This window comes from Pelmatolapia mariae, linkage group LG17, assembly GCF_036321145.2.
Source record: "Pelmatolapia mariae isolate MD_Pm_ZW linkage group LG17, Pm_UMD_F_2, whole genome shotgun sequence".
NCBI lineage: Eukaryota > Metazoa > Chordata > Actinopteri > Cichliformes > Cichlidae > Pelmatolapia > Pelmatolapia mariae.
Window position 1 is genome coordinate 12662858 of NC_086242.1, and position 17490 is coordinate 12680347.

Consider the following 17490-nt stretch of genomic DNA (forward strand, 5'->3'; position numbering starts at 1 on the left):
TACAACTTGACAGAACTAATTCTCATTATTTAGGAAGAAAATATTGTTTCCAAACACTTTTATGTTTTATTTATTCAACTGCAGCCTTGTTAGATAAACTAACACTATAAAAGCGGTTATTTTGACAATATTTTGGTCAAGTTTTGCACTCGACAAAGGTTTAACATTTTAACCAGTTAAATATTTTATTCATATAGTAAGAAGCTGTCATCCATTAACCTGGTAGCTAAACAGTTTCCCATTAATTTAATGTTTTATTCCTATAATAACCATATTAACTATACACTCACTGGCCATTTTGTTAGGAATACCTGTTCAACTGCCTGTTAATGCAAATATCTAATCAGCCAATCACACTGTAGCAACTAAAAAAAAAGACACATGGTCTTTATGACCTGCTTAAGTTCAAACTGAGCATCAGAATGAGAAAGAAATGTAATTTAAGTGATTTTGAATGTGGTATGGTTGCTGGTTTTAGACAGGCTGGTCACAATATTTCAGAAACTGCTGATCTACTGGAATTTGCACACACAACCATCTTACGGGTTTTACAGAGAAAGATCAGAAGAAGAGATATATGCTAAAAAAACAAAAAACCCCACATACTTTAATTTTCAAACATCTACAAAGAATATGATTTATTAAATAACCAAGACAGAGGCAGAGGTAAATTTAAAAAAGTAAATATTAAGATTGGAGACAAGGGCACCACATGCCCTGTCTTTTCCTGTACTTCCTCTGGTTTGGGATTCTAGAAATGGAGTTTCCAGACCTGCTGAGGGGATCCTGGTTACTCTAAATCCCATAATGCTTCAAACCCCCTAAACAGTCTTCAAAAACATGTTAAAAGGATGCAATACATAGTATGCTATCAAAGAGAAAAGGCAGTTTTTCCAGGTGTTTCGAGCATGGGTTTGATCTCTGAGAAGAACCCAAGGCCAAGACCAGAGAAGTAGAAATATTTCAGATACTTTTTCATTTAAAAGTAACACCATGTGTTCCACAAATAGAGATAACATTAAAAAAGGATTCAAACTAGATGAAATGTTGCAATTAAAACAAACAGTTGGGAATGCATACATAATACAATCACTTTCAAAGCGTGATTGCTGCTTCGTTCATGTATAAACATGAACCTTGAATCATTGTATTATGTGCATATGTTCGAGTTCCTCAGCTTGTAGTTCTTTTTCCATCATTCTTGAGTCCGATGACAGCATAGCATCTGGGAGACAACAGGGGGTCAAACAGTTGCACCAGTGCAGAGAATGACACGTCCTCCTGGTATACAAGGAAAAAAAAAACCACCCATAAAAAAAAAATAACACACAACAGAGCTGATATAAAAATCTTGATTCTGCTCCCAGTTTGGGCTTTATTACAGCTGAAGGATGTTTCCTCTATAAAAGAATTCTCTATTGAATCCCCAGAGAAGAAATATCTGTGCAAGTGTTCACTCAGGTGGGCTCATGTTTATGTGCAAAACAAGTTTGTCTTCCTTGGCAGCTAAGCTGTTTAGCTGTAGAACTATAGCCAACCCAGAGGCTGTATGCGCGCTGGAAATCTCTCTCTCTCTGTCATCATCTAGTGCTGACTAGGGTGTGTTCAGAAATTTCTCAGGCAGTCACCCCACAACCATGTTTGTACTCAGTCCATTTAAAAATCTTAAAGCAGGTGTTTGTAACTCATAGCCAAGGGGTCTTCAAAAATATCTGTTGTAAGTTATAAGACTGTGCTATCATGGACAGAAGTGCATATCTACAGATGGGGAGCATTTACACCAATAAAACAAGCATACTGTGTCGCTTACTCCCACCCACCTTTTCTGAAACTCTGATATGATTCATACATGATGAAGTGATCATGTCATCCATCCAACCATTCACTTCAACTTAGGGCGAGACCCTGAACAGGTCACCAGTTTGCTGCAGGGCTAACAAGGACAACCATTCACACTCACAGTCACACCAATACATGCAAACAAAGGGAGAACATCCAAACAGCACACAGAAAGCCCCCGGCCAGACAGAGGATTCAGATCTTGGACCCTCTTGCTGTGAGGCATTTGGGAATTCCTCCCCTAAAATAGTATTTTTTACATTGAACTTTTACCTGTGAACACTCTTTAGAGTTTTTATCTGGATTAAAAACTTGTGGCTGGGGGATTTTACAGGAAGGCCTATGCAAAATAGGGGACTGAGCAGCTGATTAACATTGTCATCCATTAAACCATCACAAGCAAGAGCTTTGTTGCTGCTGTTGTTGGCTGAAAAGTACAATCCTTTGACTTTGTTTCTAAAACTGTTGATCTCCACCCGCATTTTGATGTGACTGCGATTAGATTAAGAAATGTGGACAGCAGTGCTACACTGAAACACAGAATACACAGAACACACTGTGCTGATCGAAGTTTTTGATGTGAGTTCAATACAGAAAGATCTCTTCTTTCATGTTCTGTCTCCATTCTTCTTGGTGATATGGGCCAATATCTCTTTGTGCTTCTCTCTTTTTCTCTCTCTCAGTTTTTTCCACTGAGCGATCCAACCATTTTCTGCTGCTTATGTGAGTCTGTGTTGTAGGATGGCAGTCTAAGGAGAGACAACCAGACCTCCCTCTGTCTGGCCACGTCCACGCAGGATTTCTTGGGTCTTCCGAATAGGACATGCCCAGAACACCACACATAGGAGACCTCCAGGACACATCTTGGTCAGATGCCTGTACCACCTTAACTGGTTCTGCTTCAAGTTGTTCTAAATGACTGAAAACCTCACCCCATTACTAAGGGAGAGACCCTCCACTCTTGCAAAGAAGCTGATTTCCACCACTTGTACCCATATCTCATCCTTTCTGTCACTGACACCAGCTTATGGCCATAAGCACTAGGAGCACGGATCAACCAGGAAATCAACAGCTTCTCTTTTATTTTCAGCTCCGTCTTCACCACAACAGACCGGTACAGCTTCTGCATGGCCCCAGCCACAGACTTTTCACACTCCTGCTGCAGGCAATTCGGGAGCATTCAGACCGGCACTAGCAGACACAGAGACAGTTTCTACCCACAAGTCATCAGGCTTTTAAACTGCTGACATTCTATACACACCATTACACACTCACTATAATTACAGGACTCTACACACTGTCACTTCAACAAATGCCACTTAAATGCTCATGCACAAGTTTTGCACAAACTGTAAATACCAACATGTCTTAAATTCTCTAAATATTTAATACTTTTTTCCTCTCTTTTTTCTCTTTTATCATTATTATTACTGCTATTTTCTGTTATTTTCTTCTTAATATAACTGCACACTTTCTATATGCTCATGTAAAGCTGAGGAGCATGAGCCAAAGAATTTCATTATGGGTAAATGTGGCTACACTGTTTATCTGTACATGACAATAAAACTTGAAACTTGACTGCCGGTGCCACACCAATTCATCTGTCAAAGTCCTGCTACACTCTTCCCTCACAAGACCCCTGAGATACTTAAAACTCCTGCACTTGGGACAATAATGCACCACAACAAAGGGTGGGCAGTTCACCCGGCTGAGAACCATGGCCTCAGACTTGGAGGTGCTAATTCTAAACCCAGCCGTTTCACACTCGGCTGCGCCGCCCCAGTGTGATTTCGATTTTCCACGCTGTCAAACTCACCTCTATGAAAATGTTGCCATTTCTGCTTTTATCCAAAATTAATCTATCTGCCCACACTCTCTAGGTCAGTCAGCCTCTAGTCAGTCCCCTGTTCAGTCCTTTAAATTCGCTCTGTAAAGTGATCTGTAAAGTCTCCCTTTCAGGCCGTTGTCGTGCAACCCTCCTCCTCCCCATCTCTACATCATCCAAGTTTTCCAGGGCATCTCATCCAAAAGTGCTCAGCAGCCATCTGCTTACTCTGCTCCACAAGCAGTGTCTCTGACTCCTGTGGGTCCAACCAATCTCCTACCTTAATCTGGGAATCTGCTCCATGATGTCGCCTCTCATTTGAGTCTAAATTTGCATATTCATATTTTTTGTAATAAATCTCATTCTCTTCTTCCAGATGATCTCTTCTTACTGAAATATGTGCATCAATGTTCTACTATCAGGGCCTGCAAATTCAGTGAAAACACATCAATTCAACACCTGATCTTTGTGTGCTTACATGATTGTTTAAGGCGGAACGTGCTTCTGCACACTTATCACTGCATGGATCACTTTAACATCCATTCATCATCTCCTATTTTCCCCTCTTCCTCTGCTTGACCTCAAGGGAGATCTCCCAAACGCTGACCAGTGCACTTGATGTTACATAGCTTGATTACGTTGAGGTTCATCTGACATATAATCTCGCATAATCAGAACTTCAAAGCTTTCCGATCATACACATCTCATCGTTATGACTCAGACCAAAGATTAGCGTGTTGTGTTTGGCTGCCGGAGCACGAGACGATAAATTGCAGGCTGGCTTCAATTTAGCCGACACCTATGTTACTGTCAGTAACAAAGAGAGGTTTCCAGATTTCAGCTGACATTTCTGTGTGTTCACTTTCATCATCTGGGCAGTATATTTCATATCCCAATCAACAAGCTGAACAAGCGAATCATAAAGATGAGCCCAGACAGAAAATTGGAAAAAGCCCCCAAAGCTGTGCCGTGAATGTTCTGAAGCACCATCAGAGTTGAATTCATTTAAGCAGGATTTGACATTTTGATGAAACCAAAGGTTCTTTTTGATTTTTTTTTACCTGTTCTTTCAGATAGCACAGGCGATCGAGGAGAATCAGACCTTCAATACAGGGAGCAAGGGTCACCTTCAGCTGTAGAAAGAGGCCGGCATGAGAGAAAGCACATGTGTATATCTTTTTTTTTTTACTCTATTTGATACATATGCGAAATTTGTGTCTTCCAAGTAGTTCCGCAACTCCCCAAAACCTATTTTACTGGTTTGTGTCATGAAAGAAAACTGGTATGCTGGCTGACATCACAATTAGTGGCCTCAGAAAAGAAGAGGGAAAAAAGTGGCTGGTTTTCTTCTCGTTCAGAGCAATCACTCTCTCATTATTTCCCCGTAGAATACAATGACCTCACTTAATGGTCTGTAATATTTATTTATTTATTTTTTTTACAGAATTGAAAAGGTTTTTACACAAAAATGGGTTTAAACGTGTTGTTGGAGTCGAAGGTGGGAATTAAATACTAGGATGCTCGACAAGGAGAGAACCAAGATGTATGGAAGACTTACCATGTTAAAAGCATGCATCTCATCCATTCGCACTCTGTATGTGTTGTGGTAATCCTGGATGTCGCTGTCAGAGAGCTAAAGAGAGAGCGACGTGTTATATATGCAAGTAAAAGAGAGGAGAATGACAAAAAAAGAAGTTGGAAGCAAGCTGTGAGGGAGATGTGAAGTGGGACAAGTGAAAGAAAATAGCATATGCTTTTAAAGAGCTGTGAGAAACATGGGACAGACAGAAGCACACCATCGCCCACTGTTACCCAGAGCAACCAGATGACAGACTTCTCAACAGCGTGAAAGATCCTATAATAAGATCCTATACTATACTATACTACCTAAATCAACCTGTTAGGTTTTTACTTATATCCTGTCACATACATGCTGTTAGAATGATTGTTGCTCAAATTTTCAAATAATGAGGTCAGCATATGTGAAAGTAATCCCTGAGAGGCAAAAGCTCAGGCCTCATCTACACGCAGCCTATGATGTCGGCTTCACAAGTAGCTAAAGCTGTTGCTAGCATTTATACCTGTGGAGGCCGCACTGGGTGTGACGTGTAGTTAGATTCCTAGGGAGCTGCATGTCAGGTCACAGTGCAGTAGGTGCAGAAGTATAATTCCACTGTCAGACAGTCTTTTTTGTACTTATGGCTCTGTAAGATGTCAAAACATCTGGGCCCATCCAGCTGCTGATTGGCTGGTTGGGACTGGCCCCATGCAGCCAATCAGAAGACCAGCTGGATCAAAGGGAGGGTGGCCTTAAAGAGAGAGGAGCTTAAACAGCTGAGAATGAACTCAGAGACCACAACACGGTCAGTATAAAACAAATAAGGATCATTTTGAATTGTGAATTATGCAAAGCTCCTCTGTTTGAGGTCATGAATAAAAATATGGATTGGAAATGGTCCACTTACTGGACTCTAACCTAAATCTGTAGCTGAAAATGCAGAAGGACAGCGTGTTTATTTCTTTTCTTGTGTGTTTGTGGAAGGTGTAAAGATGAGTGTAATATTCTGCTCCCGACCTTTGATTCATCCAGTTCCAGTCTGCGCAGAGCTCGCCGAACGTAGTCCACAAATGACTTTGCCTTGGAGTAAACATTCCCAACTCGCTTTTCACTGTGGAACAAACATGTTTCTGCTCAGTGATGCATTCACACCTCAGCAAATGTTTCTAAGGATTAAACGATGAGGAATAGCTGGTGTTTGGGGAAAACTAATGGGTATTCAATGCAGATCTGATGAAGGTCAAAGGTCAGCAGGCAGGTTCTCTTTGATGGTGTCTGGACTGATAATATTTTGATAAGAGTAAACTGAGGTCTGCAGCATTTCCTTCTATTGTTTGATTGTATCTGCCCGACAAAGCCAGTCACTAAAGATGTGCACCACACTGGCTGAAAGGCCTTACAGTATAGGGAATGGAGTGAGAATGGGCTGGGGTGTAAAGCAGCAGCTACTCTTTGGATAGCAAGGTGAATTAAGGACAAACTGAAGCCTGAAGGATACCTGCATATTCTGCCTTAATTGCTACCAGATGGTGTTAAGAATTTCTACTTTTTACAGTATTTCTAGTAATGTAGAAAATGTACAAATGTTCATTAAAATAGCAAAAATCCACAACAAACACTAGAAAATTCACAAAGAAAAAAGGAGATGTGGAGTTTAGCATGAATTTTAAACTTAAAATGCATAATCAAGAACCACTGCCAGTCTAAACATGTTTCTGTGTGCATTATGACGCTACCTTCTCATATATGTGCTCATATTTTGGTACCTTTATTTAAATTCTCTGCAGGCAACGGTTCACCCTTTTATTCCTAGTAGTTTTGTGGATCTAAGTAAGTCAGTTATGGCATGTATGTCCACCAGTTAGTCTCGCCACCACTTTGGTCGAAAGAGAAATAACTAAAAGCAGCTGAAGTTTTATAGAAACAACCATGATTCTCAGAGTACAAATTTTAATGATTTTACTGGCTTTTTTTAGACTGTTTAATGGGCTGCTATGAAATTTGGTACATTCACCTTCCCATCAGTATATATTGGAATGACTTTGATTGCATTAGCATTAGATTCCCATCATCACTTTAATTGTCATTTTTGACCAACTACTGTTGTGTTTAGTGCTAACAGTAACTGTTACAATGCTAACTCTGAATAGTAAGATGATAAGGATGGTAAACAGTATTTACTCTTGGACAATTTATTAAGTACACCAGTTCAAATGCTCTCTAACGCAAATATCTAATCAATCAAACAAGGTAATTATTCAACGACTTTAGGTTGAAGTTTAAACCGAGCATCACAATGGGGAAGGTGATTTTAGGGACTTTGAACACGGCGTGGTGATGACCTCCTCTGAGATGGGATTTTCCCACACAACCATCTCTAGGGTTTACAGAGAATGGTCTGAAAAAGGAAAAATATCCAGTGAGCAGCAGTTCCCTGGGTGAAGATGTAGTTGATGCCAGACCTCGGAACAGAATGGCCAGGCTGCTTTTGGGTAACAATAACCCAGCTAGCCACTAATTACTACCAAGGTATGCAGACGAGCATACCAACACATCAAACTTTGAAGCACATGAGCTACTGGGAAAACATTGCTTGGTCTGATGAGTCTGAATTGCTGCTGTGATATTTGAACAGTGAGGTCAGAATTTAGTGTAAACAACGTGAAAGCATGGATCCATCTTCCTTCGTGTCAGCAGTTCAGTCTGGCACTGGTTTAATGGTGTGGGGGGATACGTTCTTGGCACTTTTTGAGTCTCTTATTGCCAACTAAGCATCATTTAAATACCTAAGCCTAGCTGTGTATTGTTGCTGACCGTGTCCACAGCATACCTGCTTTCTGATGGCTGCTTACAGCAGGATAATATGCCATATCATAAAGCTCAAATCATCTTAAACTGTTTTTTGAACACAACTTTGAGTTCACTGTATTAAAATCACCTCCACAGTCACCAGATCTCAAACAATCGGAGCACCTTGAGATGTGGTGGACTAGAAGATTCATATCACACATGTGTAGCCGACAAATCTGGAGCAACTGTGTGACACCATCGTGTCAACATGGGCCAAAATCTCTGAGGAATGTTTCCAGCTATGTTATGTGTTAGCGCAGACAGTATGAACATATAACATAGCTTATGTTAGCATTTAGATTAAAGCAGCATTGTCCTACGTGGGGTCACGCTGCATGTAGTAGGGAATGTTCCTATTTTTTGGCAAATAATATCTGCAAGATCAGGAAACTGGTTTAATCAAATTTTTTTTATAATGTTTCCTGTACTGAAAACATCACTATAACACTGAAGGGTAATGATCTTTGAACATTTTCAGAACAAAACATTTGTAGCTGTCCACTAGCCGCTAGCATTGCCATAGGTTACCTAAGACTCAGATTCCTGTCAGTTCATTTTCTGTCCACTAACTGATCTATATGTAAACTTCAAGCTCATTTGAACACTCAAGTCTATTATTCATTAGGCCTGATACAACAATACATCCAAATCTGGCCAGGAATTGAGTACATATGGCTTTTGCTGGCAAGTCTTGGGTCATTTGTAACCTAAACAAGCCAGAGAGAGAAACCTTTCATTTCTGGTTCACAACAAATAAAACAAAACCTTTGGACTGCTATCAAAGCTTGACACCTGTTCTGTTCTAACTCATTCTAACCAAACACAGTTGATACTGTACACACTGACGGGGGAAGGAAAAAAAAAGGTCTTAAAAATTACATGCATTTGCCCTCATTTCTCATACTCCACTAGAAATCCACTGGTCCAGATGTGAATTCCTGTAGATTACCTTTTATAGGAGAGGTAGTGGTCCCTCAGAATAACATGAAGGACTGCTCGGTAGAACAGAGATTCCATCTGAATCTGCAGGGAAGGACAAAGCTGTTTATTTGAATTAACATAACTCAGCTTTTACAGTGAAAAACGTCTTTTTTTCCTTCACCAAACGTGTACAAATGGCCGACGAATATTTCTGACACTTCGCAAACTTAGTGCAACACTAGCAAGCAATCAAGCCTGTTTTTGGATTCAGAGTTCTGTTCCAGTCAGTAATCAATCTTTCCATGATTGCATTAATATTTATAAACATTCCATATTAATGGCAGCGGGTGTCATGTATCAGCTTTGGCCTGGAGCCTCCAAGCTCTGCATTTCAAATAAATACACTGTAGTCAATCACAGACTTAAAACAATAGCAGAATTAATGGGCTGATTGTTTGAATGCATGCCGGAGATCAGCAATGAAGATAATACGGTGCTGGGTGATTGTGAAAGCCCATACTTGTGATTTGAAATCATTTGATGTATTTGTTTTGATGAGCGTAATGACAGTTTACAGAAAGAGCTTCCATTCTTTTGCAATGATGGCTATTTGTCTATGATATTGATTGCAGTTAGTATGCACGCCTTACTTACCCCTTGGCCAAGTGCAACTCTTTCCAGTGCCTGTTTGAGACAAATGGGAAAGTGTTAAGACAAAAACTTTCCTGGAAAAAAGTGAGCTGTCGGAGCAAAGAAAAAAAAACATTTCTGATGCTCTGCTTATACTAATGAGCCAAAACATTATGATCACCCTTGTCTAATATAGTCTTGGTCCTTAGTGTGCTGCCAGAACAGCAGATGGACTCTACAAGACTTCTGAGCCTATTGTCTAGTACAGGGGTGGGGAACTCCAGGCTTCAAGGGCTGGTGTCCTGCAGGTTTTATATGTCACCCTGGGTCAACACACCTGAATCAAATGATTAGTTCATTACCAGGCCTCTGGCAAACTTTGAGACAGGTTGAGGAGGTCATTTAGCTATTTAAATCAGCTGTCTTGGATCAAGGACACATCTAAAACCTACAGGACACCGGCCCTTTAGGCCTGGAGTTCCCCCACCCCTGGTCTAGTATATTAAGTACATAAGTATTTGAACAGTGGTACAATTTTTGCATTTTTGCATCTGTAAAATGCCACATATTGAAGTTGAATTTGGTAGCTGCTCATGGGAACTCTCAATATTACAGACATGGAAAGATGTGTCAGCGCACATGAAGAATGCCATCGCTAGGGTGAAAAACAAAAGAGATCTATTGGAAAGATAGTGGAAACTCTTGGGTTGCCAGTTCAATTTTGCAGGTTTTTGGAAAGAAGGGATGCACCGGAAAGTTCAGCAACGTGGATAACAGAGACATTTACCCAAGGAAGGCAAGAAATTTCTTGATGATTGAAGAATTCTTGGTATTGCCTTGGTGAAGAAAAAAACTTTTACCTTGGGCCAGAATGAAAGGGCTGATGGTCCAAAGTATTAGTTTTCAAACTCTTTGCGAGCAAGACACAACTACGGAGTATCTATGCAAAACAATCTTTGTCACCCAAAGTGTTCTCCCTTTTCAGAATAACACTCTTTGACAGCCCGTGCCATTTGTAATTTATTGCAAAGTTGTCACCACTCAACAATACTTTGCCTCTGTTAACTTGTCAGCCTTTGGTATGAATCCAGTGCTCTTTTAAGGTAGGCCAAGTTTCTTTCAGAAGAGTTGTTTGGCTTCGGACCCTTACAGTGCACATAGAACAGTTATATTTTTGCAATAACAATGCAATGGTTGTACAAAAATACCAAAGCACACCTGGATCAGGGCACACCCGGACTTGCCTCATGGTGCACACTATTGGGAAAAAACTGACACAAAAAATACCGAAGTGTCTGTCAAAACCGCAGTGATGCGTTGGTGGATGTAGGATATGGGCAACTGGTGCAAACTGATGATGTTTTCTCTACGAACACATCTCTGGACTGGTCACAGAGGAGGGAGACATGACCTTAATACGAGAAGATTTCTGGCTTCTATCTATAATCCTTGGGGAGTCTGTCTTTAAGCAACTGTGTGACGATTAATAAGTGGCTAATCAATGGACTCCCAGCCAAGGTGCTCAGATCTGCAGCATAAAAATAGGGCCACGATGGATGATGCTGTGCAAGCAGCTCCAGAGATTTGTAAGGCAAACAAATGTAATGTTCCTAAATATCCAATTCAGACAAGTGACCTCAATGCATCTGAGCATGCTGTTCAAGTGAATGTGTGTGTGTATGTGTGTGTGGTGGTGGGGGGACAGTTTCTTCTGAGCCTGTGAAAATGGAAAGGCTTTATAACAAATGGGTGTAATTTGCCATGCAACGTTTTTTAAACCGCTTGTAATAAAGCTGCAGGTCTGCACTTCAATCACAGCTTCACTGCTTCATTTCAAATCCACTGTGGTTGGGTACAGAAGCAAAATTATACACACTGGAAGCGACTGTACAAATACAGTTGACTGTATCCACCAGACCTCGGTATGCACCAAGGTTATGAGAACATGAACAGTATGTGATTCATCCATTGATGGTCAGACTCTTGAGTTCATCAGTGTAAAGTTTTACCGTCAGCTAATAGTTTTTTTTGTTTGTTTGGGGGGCTTTTTGTATGCAGCCATGAAAAAAGAAAAAAAAAAAAAACACATGAGAAACTTACCAAACATGCTGACATCCTGGCATTTCTGCCACAAAAGCAGGATTGGTCACGGAGGTACTGACTCAGAGGGAAACCACACACACTCTGTAAACACTCTGTGAGAGGACACACAGGAATAGGAGTCAACTGATTAATCAGTTTAGTTGACCAGTGGGATTTTTCATGCTGTTTTCATCTATTTCAAATATTTGCAAGAGAAACATCAAGATAGCAAAAGTACCAAACTTTTTTTTGTTATTTTTTTGCAGTGATTGCCTTAGAACATCCCAGGGGAGTGGATTCAAATGACCTATTAGTTACCGTTAAATTAAATCCGAAGACACAGCCAGCAGGAATTTAGCTTAGCTTAGCACAAAAGATAAACCTTGGGGAAAGCAAGCCTAGCCTAGCCTAAAAATAACATTGATTCAGTCCTGAGGTTTTGTACAGTTTAGCAAATTTCACCTAGCGTTAATTATTTAGCTTTATAGATGCTGATAGATGTGTTTCGTTACCTTTGAGGACCCAAGAGCATCAGCCTCCTAATTTTTAATCATTTTGTGCTAAGCTAATCTAACTCTCAGCAGGAAATCACCCAAAAGAACTTCAAACTTGTCTTTTAATGCAAGTAAATTCATATGTTACCCCCTAAATAGTCAGTACGGCTAACCTCTAATTATTGTGTGGAAAAATAGCAATGTGAGCCCCATTTTTCTAACCGCAGGAGTTCTTAGTACTCAAAAACCCTGATTCCCAGTGGGAGGGTGGCGAGTGCTGACAGCATGCCATCCTTTTCATGTCCCTTTAAAAAGGTTGGAAGACTGAGGCCAAGGCACAGCGAATCCAGTGGGAGTACAGTCAAAGGAAGCACTAATAACATGTGCAGCTGTGGATGGTCAGGCTCTCACAAACTGTTCTGGACACGGGGGCATATTAGCAGTCAGGTTAGCTTCACGTCTGCCCGGCACATGGCCGCCAACACAGGCCCTTAGAAGCAACTGAAGTGGACGAGGCTTTGTGACATCTGAACGGTGGATTTCAGTACAGTATGTGCACAGAGCTGTTTATAGTAGCTTTGCTTGTGTTGGTCACAGAGTTCATTCTGAAGTGGCCAGATAAATATTTCTGATATTCTAGTGTGTGACCGGACATGTACACTCAAAAGCTGTACTCGTCTTGGAGTCGTTTTTGCTGTTTTGAGTATATAGAAAGTTTACAGTACCAGATGTGGATGCTGCACTTCAGGAATTCCTTGAATTCTAAATGAGCTGATCACATAAATGTATAACGTCCTTCTCTAACGAAGCTTTCAGGCCTTTGGATCCTTTTTTGGGCTGAGGCAGGCCACCACAGGAGCTGGCCTGCAGCCCAGACTGCACTGTAAGGCCAACAGGGGAGTGAAACTGTGTGCGTGTGTGAGCGAAGGCCTTTGTTCCCTTCCTTAAATGATCGAGAAACAAGTGTGGAAAGGAGTGTTTTCAATCAGCTGTCATGATAGCATTTTCCGATCTCGAGTGTCGAGGGTCGCACTGTTAACAAGAGATGACGTGGTGCTGTATCGACTGCAGCGAGGCCTCTTTTCCTGCAGACGTGCAGAGGCTACAGACAAAGCACGAGGACACATGTAGACAATTTCATACCTCATAAACTCTGGAGTGGAGGAATATATGAGACAGGGATGATATCAGTCTGCATTCTGGCACCTGCGTTGCCGTCAAGTTAGGGCAGCAGCAGACAATGATAAACAGCCTCCTCGGTGTGAAACTCGGGGCTAACTACGACACCGTAAACACAAAATACTTCACGCTGGCTGCAGAATCAATTCCTTCCAATAGATTCTGTTTTTAAATACAAGGGTCAAATATTCTCATTTTCAGCAGCCTTCAACAGCCATTTTAAATCCATAAATCCAGTCTAATGACTGTAACAGTAGGCGTCAGAGCTTAACTCAATCTCCAGAAGGGTAACTAGGCCGAGTCTCAGAATTCTCAGTGGAATATTGGACTTGTTTACTAAAAAGTAGGAATATGCACTAATCAGCCACAACATTGCAGTGTGGCTGGGCATGTCCCAGCTATGGAAAATTAAATAAATAGTTAGCTCAGACATGATATGGAGGACTCTTGGATCCAATCTGCAAATCTCATATAAAGCACACCATTCAACCTGACTGAGTCTACCTACAGTTGCTGCAAAGGTGCAAGCTGTCGTGCAACTCTCCTCCACCCCAGCTCCCTCTCTCTAGCCTACGTCAGGTTTAATCAGTGTCATATCTGTTATCACTGATGCCTGCGCTATTCTCTACAGGTGGTTTTGCTGCTGCCCTTCCCACCATGCGAGTATGTTTTGGATCACCAGGGAATATTTTCCTGCCCTTCTATTGTCTAATTTCCGTTAAACAGTATGAACTGTAGCCTCAGTTTCCTGTTCTTAGCTGACAAGATTGCCACCTGATGTGGTCTTCTGCTGCTGTAGCCCATCTGCCTCAAGGTTTGACTTGTTGTATGTTTAGAGATGCTCTTCTGCATACTTTGGTTTTTACGAGTGGCTATTTTAGTTAATTTTCTATCAGCCCAAAACAGCCTGGCCATTCTCCCCTGACAAATCATTTTCACCCAGCCAGCTGCTGCTCATTGGATAATTTCTATTGCTCTGACCATTCTCTGTAAACCCTAAAGATCTCTACATGGGAAAAATACAGAGGATAATCCTTCTCTGACTATAGTGGTTTACACTGAACCTTACAGGACTGAATCCAGCACCACTGCACTGACTGGGACTTGGAAGATTCAAGGCTTTATCTAAAAGCAGTCTCCACCCCACAGCCCACAGGGCCCAAAGACTCAGCTGCCAAAGCCCTGGTGACAGACACCGCAGAACATCACCGATCTGTGTCTATAGGTCAGTGCTCACAAGCGGGAGGAACACAAACAATGGCAGGTGGTTTTAATGTTGTGGTGGCTCGGTTTAAGTGTTTATGTGACTCTTTGTGGGAATATAATATTACATTTCTGATAAGAGCAGATTGATGAAGTGCAGGTGTCTGAGATTGGACTATGGGAGAAGTGTCAGTGAAAATAAGGAGAGAGAGAAATAGACATAAACAGCACATGAGAAACCACAGACTGTGTGTGTGTGTGTGTGTGTGTGTGTGTGTGTGTTCGTGTGTACAGTTACAGTTTTTCAACTCAAACAGAGACAGATAGAAACACACCTCCCGACTCCTGGAAGTGATTTACACCTCTAATTGTGTGTGTGTGTGCATGTGTGTTTGTTTACCCTGTCCGGCAGGGTCAAACTCCTCAGACAGCAGGTGATAGCAGCAGCCCACACTGCAGACTGCGGCTAGCTCCGGTTTAGCCACAAACATCCTCAGCGTGCTGGGAGCCAAGTCGCCACAAGTGTGCAGGCCAACCATGACTGCATCCTGGGGTTTGGAGAAATCACACAGGGATGGGAGAGAACAGAAAAGGAGGTGGAAGCAAGGAGGGGGAGTAGTAGAGATCGATGGTAAAATTTATTGATGATGACGCGCTGCAGATTTGGCACCGCAGTCACACCCCAGACTCACTCCAGTAATGCAAACTCCAGCTGCTGTGACACAATTGTAATTCTAGGAGTTGCTATGGGAATCAAGCTATGCTACTATGCTCTACAGCTGGCTGAATATATATGAAGGGTTTTTTTTTTACATATATTATTAAACATTTACTTTTGGCTTTGGGTTTGCTCACCTCCAGCTCATTGATAAGGTCTCGGAGCTCTGTTTCTGCAGTAACGTAAGATGTGAGAGGTGAAAACACGGCTCCGGTGCTGTCGGCCCTGCTCTGAGCTTTCCTCTCCAGGTTCTCTCTCTTCCTCCTCTCTCTCTCCTCAGCACTGAGTTGACTTGGGGGAACTCTGGGGGATGCAGGCTGTATTACATCCACGGATAAAGCACTCAGGAAGGGCTCATCTGTTTCCGGGTTTTGCTCTGAATGTCCTTCCACTGTGGGGTTGATGTCTGACGAGCTTGTTAACACCATCTCCTCCTCTTGTGACCGAATTCTTGGCCCATTACTGTCTCCATTCAGCCCAGTTTCTTTTTCTATTAACTCCTCCTGAGGCGAATGTGTGGCCTCTGCTTGCGTCCTTGCTGCTTTGGTGTGTTTCTGGTATGCTTTCGAGAACTTCTTTAGCTTCCTGTTCCTCTCCTGAGCACCGTGGGTGTTGGTGCTAGAGGAGTCAATGCCATACACCCGAAGGGCATACTGAAGAGAGAGGAAGGAGCTCAAGTAGCCCTTCCCTGAGCCTACATCTATCACCTGCATGTCAAGTTAAAAAACAAAAAAACAAAAACAGTACATGTTAAGAGCTTTTTAGTTGTTTTTACATATTTTTATTTACTTTTAGGATATTGCCTGTACCTTTAAAAATGTTGCCTTACCTGATTAACCCCACAGTGCTGAGCTAGGCAGGCCACCACCTCAGACATGGACTGGACTTCATGGGATTTCTTAGAAGTCATAAACTCCTCTGGCTCAAAAGCAGACACTATATTTAAAAAAAAAAAAAAAAAGTCCATGGAAAAAAATTTCACAGTTTCCCCAAAATTTACATCACATAGGTTCAAAAATTATGGTTGTGATTTGAACAGGACAATCCTGGATTGCTTCCTGTTCTCAGTGGGAAACAATCCTTCCCCACCTGTCTCCTCTGGAGTACCAGACTCGGACCTGGTGTCCCTGAGGTCCTGCAGTAGATTCTCCCGGCTCATGGAGAGTCCAAGGCCAGGGAGAGAGTGCTCTTTAGCTGCCTGCACAAGTTCCTGGGTGTCAACCAGTCGCTTTGTATCACTGCAAAACCCAAATGTGGTGCTGGGCTGTTCTGTTTAGGGAGACAGATATGGAATATCTGTAACATAAAGTCCACACAGAATATAATTTAAAATTCACAGTTTCTGCCCATGTATAAATTGTTTTGCTTTTATGCCTTGATAATTTATATTACGTTATAAATACCGGGGATCAAATCGTTAATAAGTTGATACTAACATAGATTTTGGTCCAGAACATCTGCAGTCCCTTTCCAGATGCGATATGATCCACACACATTTGGGCTAATAATTACCTTCTTTCAAAAGTAACTAACAACTTCAAGTCTAAGTAAAACCAACACTTTAAAAATATATATTTTATTAGTATTAGGTTATTCCTTGTTCCTAAACATGGAAGAATGTTTCCAAAACCCAGAAAAGTTTATTTATTTATTTTATTTTTTGCCATCCATAAGTCAATGTTTGGGGTTGTTATCTCAAAATTTTTAAGAAATGAGGTCTCTCTGCCATTTTTTCAGGAAACAAGCTTCCATATTATAAAATAAAATAAAATAAAATAAAATAAAATAAAAGCCCTTCGCTCTCTTGTTTGGTCTTAACTAGCTTACCACTCCGCCTGTGCTGTGGCTCCCTCTGCTGGTCATTACCGGAACCTACAGCTGACAGGACGTCCTCCGGTGATACGGCCACGAACCGTTTCCACACGTCGTGAGTGTAAAACTCCACGGTGTGGGCGTTAGCAATATTAAGAGTTATAGATAGAAACCGAGTGAGTTCATCTATCCGTTGCTGAATTTCTGTGAGGCTGCATGAGGAGGATTTCATGTTAATTAATAAAAGGCTCTACGAAGAGGAGCAGGGCAAGCACGCAAACGTCCCACTTCTGGTGTACGCCTAGACATTGGCAGTAGAAAAAACGGTTCGATGAATTTACTGATCTGCTTTTTATTTTTCAATAATATACGCTTTACA

The 17490-nt window shown here is 41.5% G+C and overlaps 1 protein-coding gene across 1 annotated transcript; it reads right to left on the minus strand.

Moving 5' to 3' along the window:
- Positions 1-347: 347 nt before the first annotated feature.
- mettl25 (methyltransferase like 25) lies at positions 348-17430 on the minus strand. Its single transcript, XM_063501114.1, has 12 exons — positions 17127-17430; positions 16389-16568; positions 16129-16235; positions 15437-16006; positions 14982-15129; positions 11724-11818; positions 9648-9677; positions 9022-9095; positions 6240-6333; positions 5223-5297; positions 4726-4797; positions 348-1281 (listed from the first exon to the last, which is right to left on the minus strand). The coding sequence occupies exons 1-12, from the start codon at positions 17341-17343 to the stop codon at positions 1174-1176; spliced, it is 1770 nt and encodes a 589-aa protein (XP_063357184.1). The 5' UTR covers positions 17344-17430; the 3' UTR covers positions 348-1173.
- Positions 17431-17490: the final 60 nt, after the last annotated feature.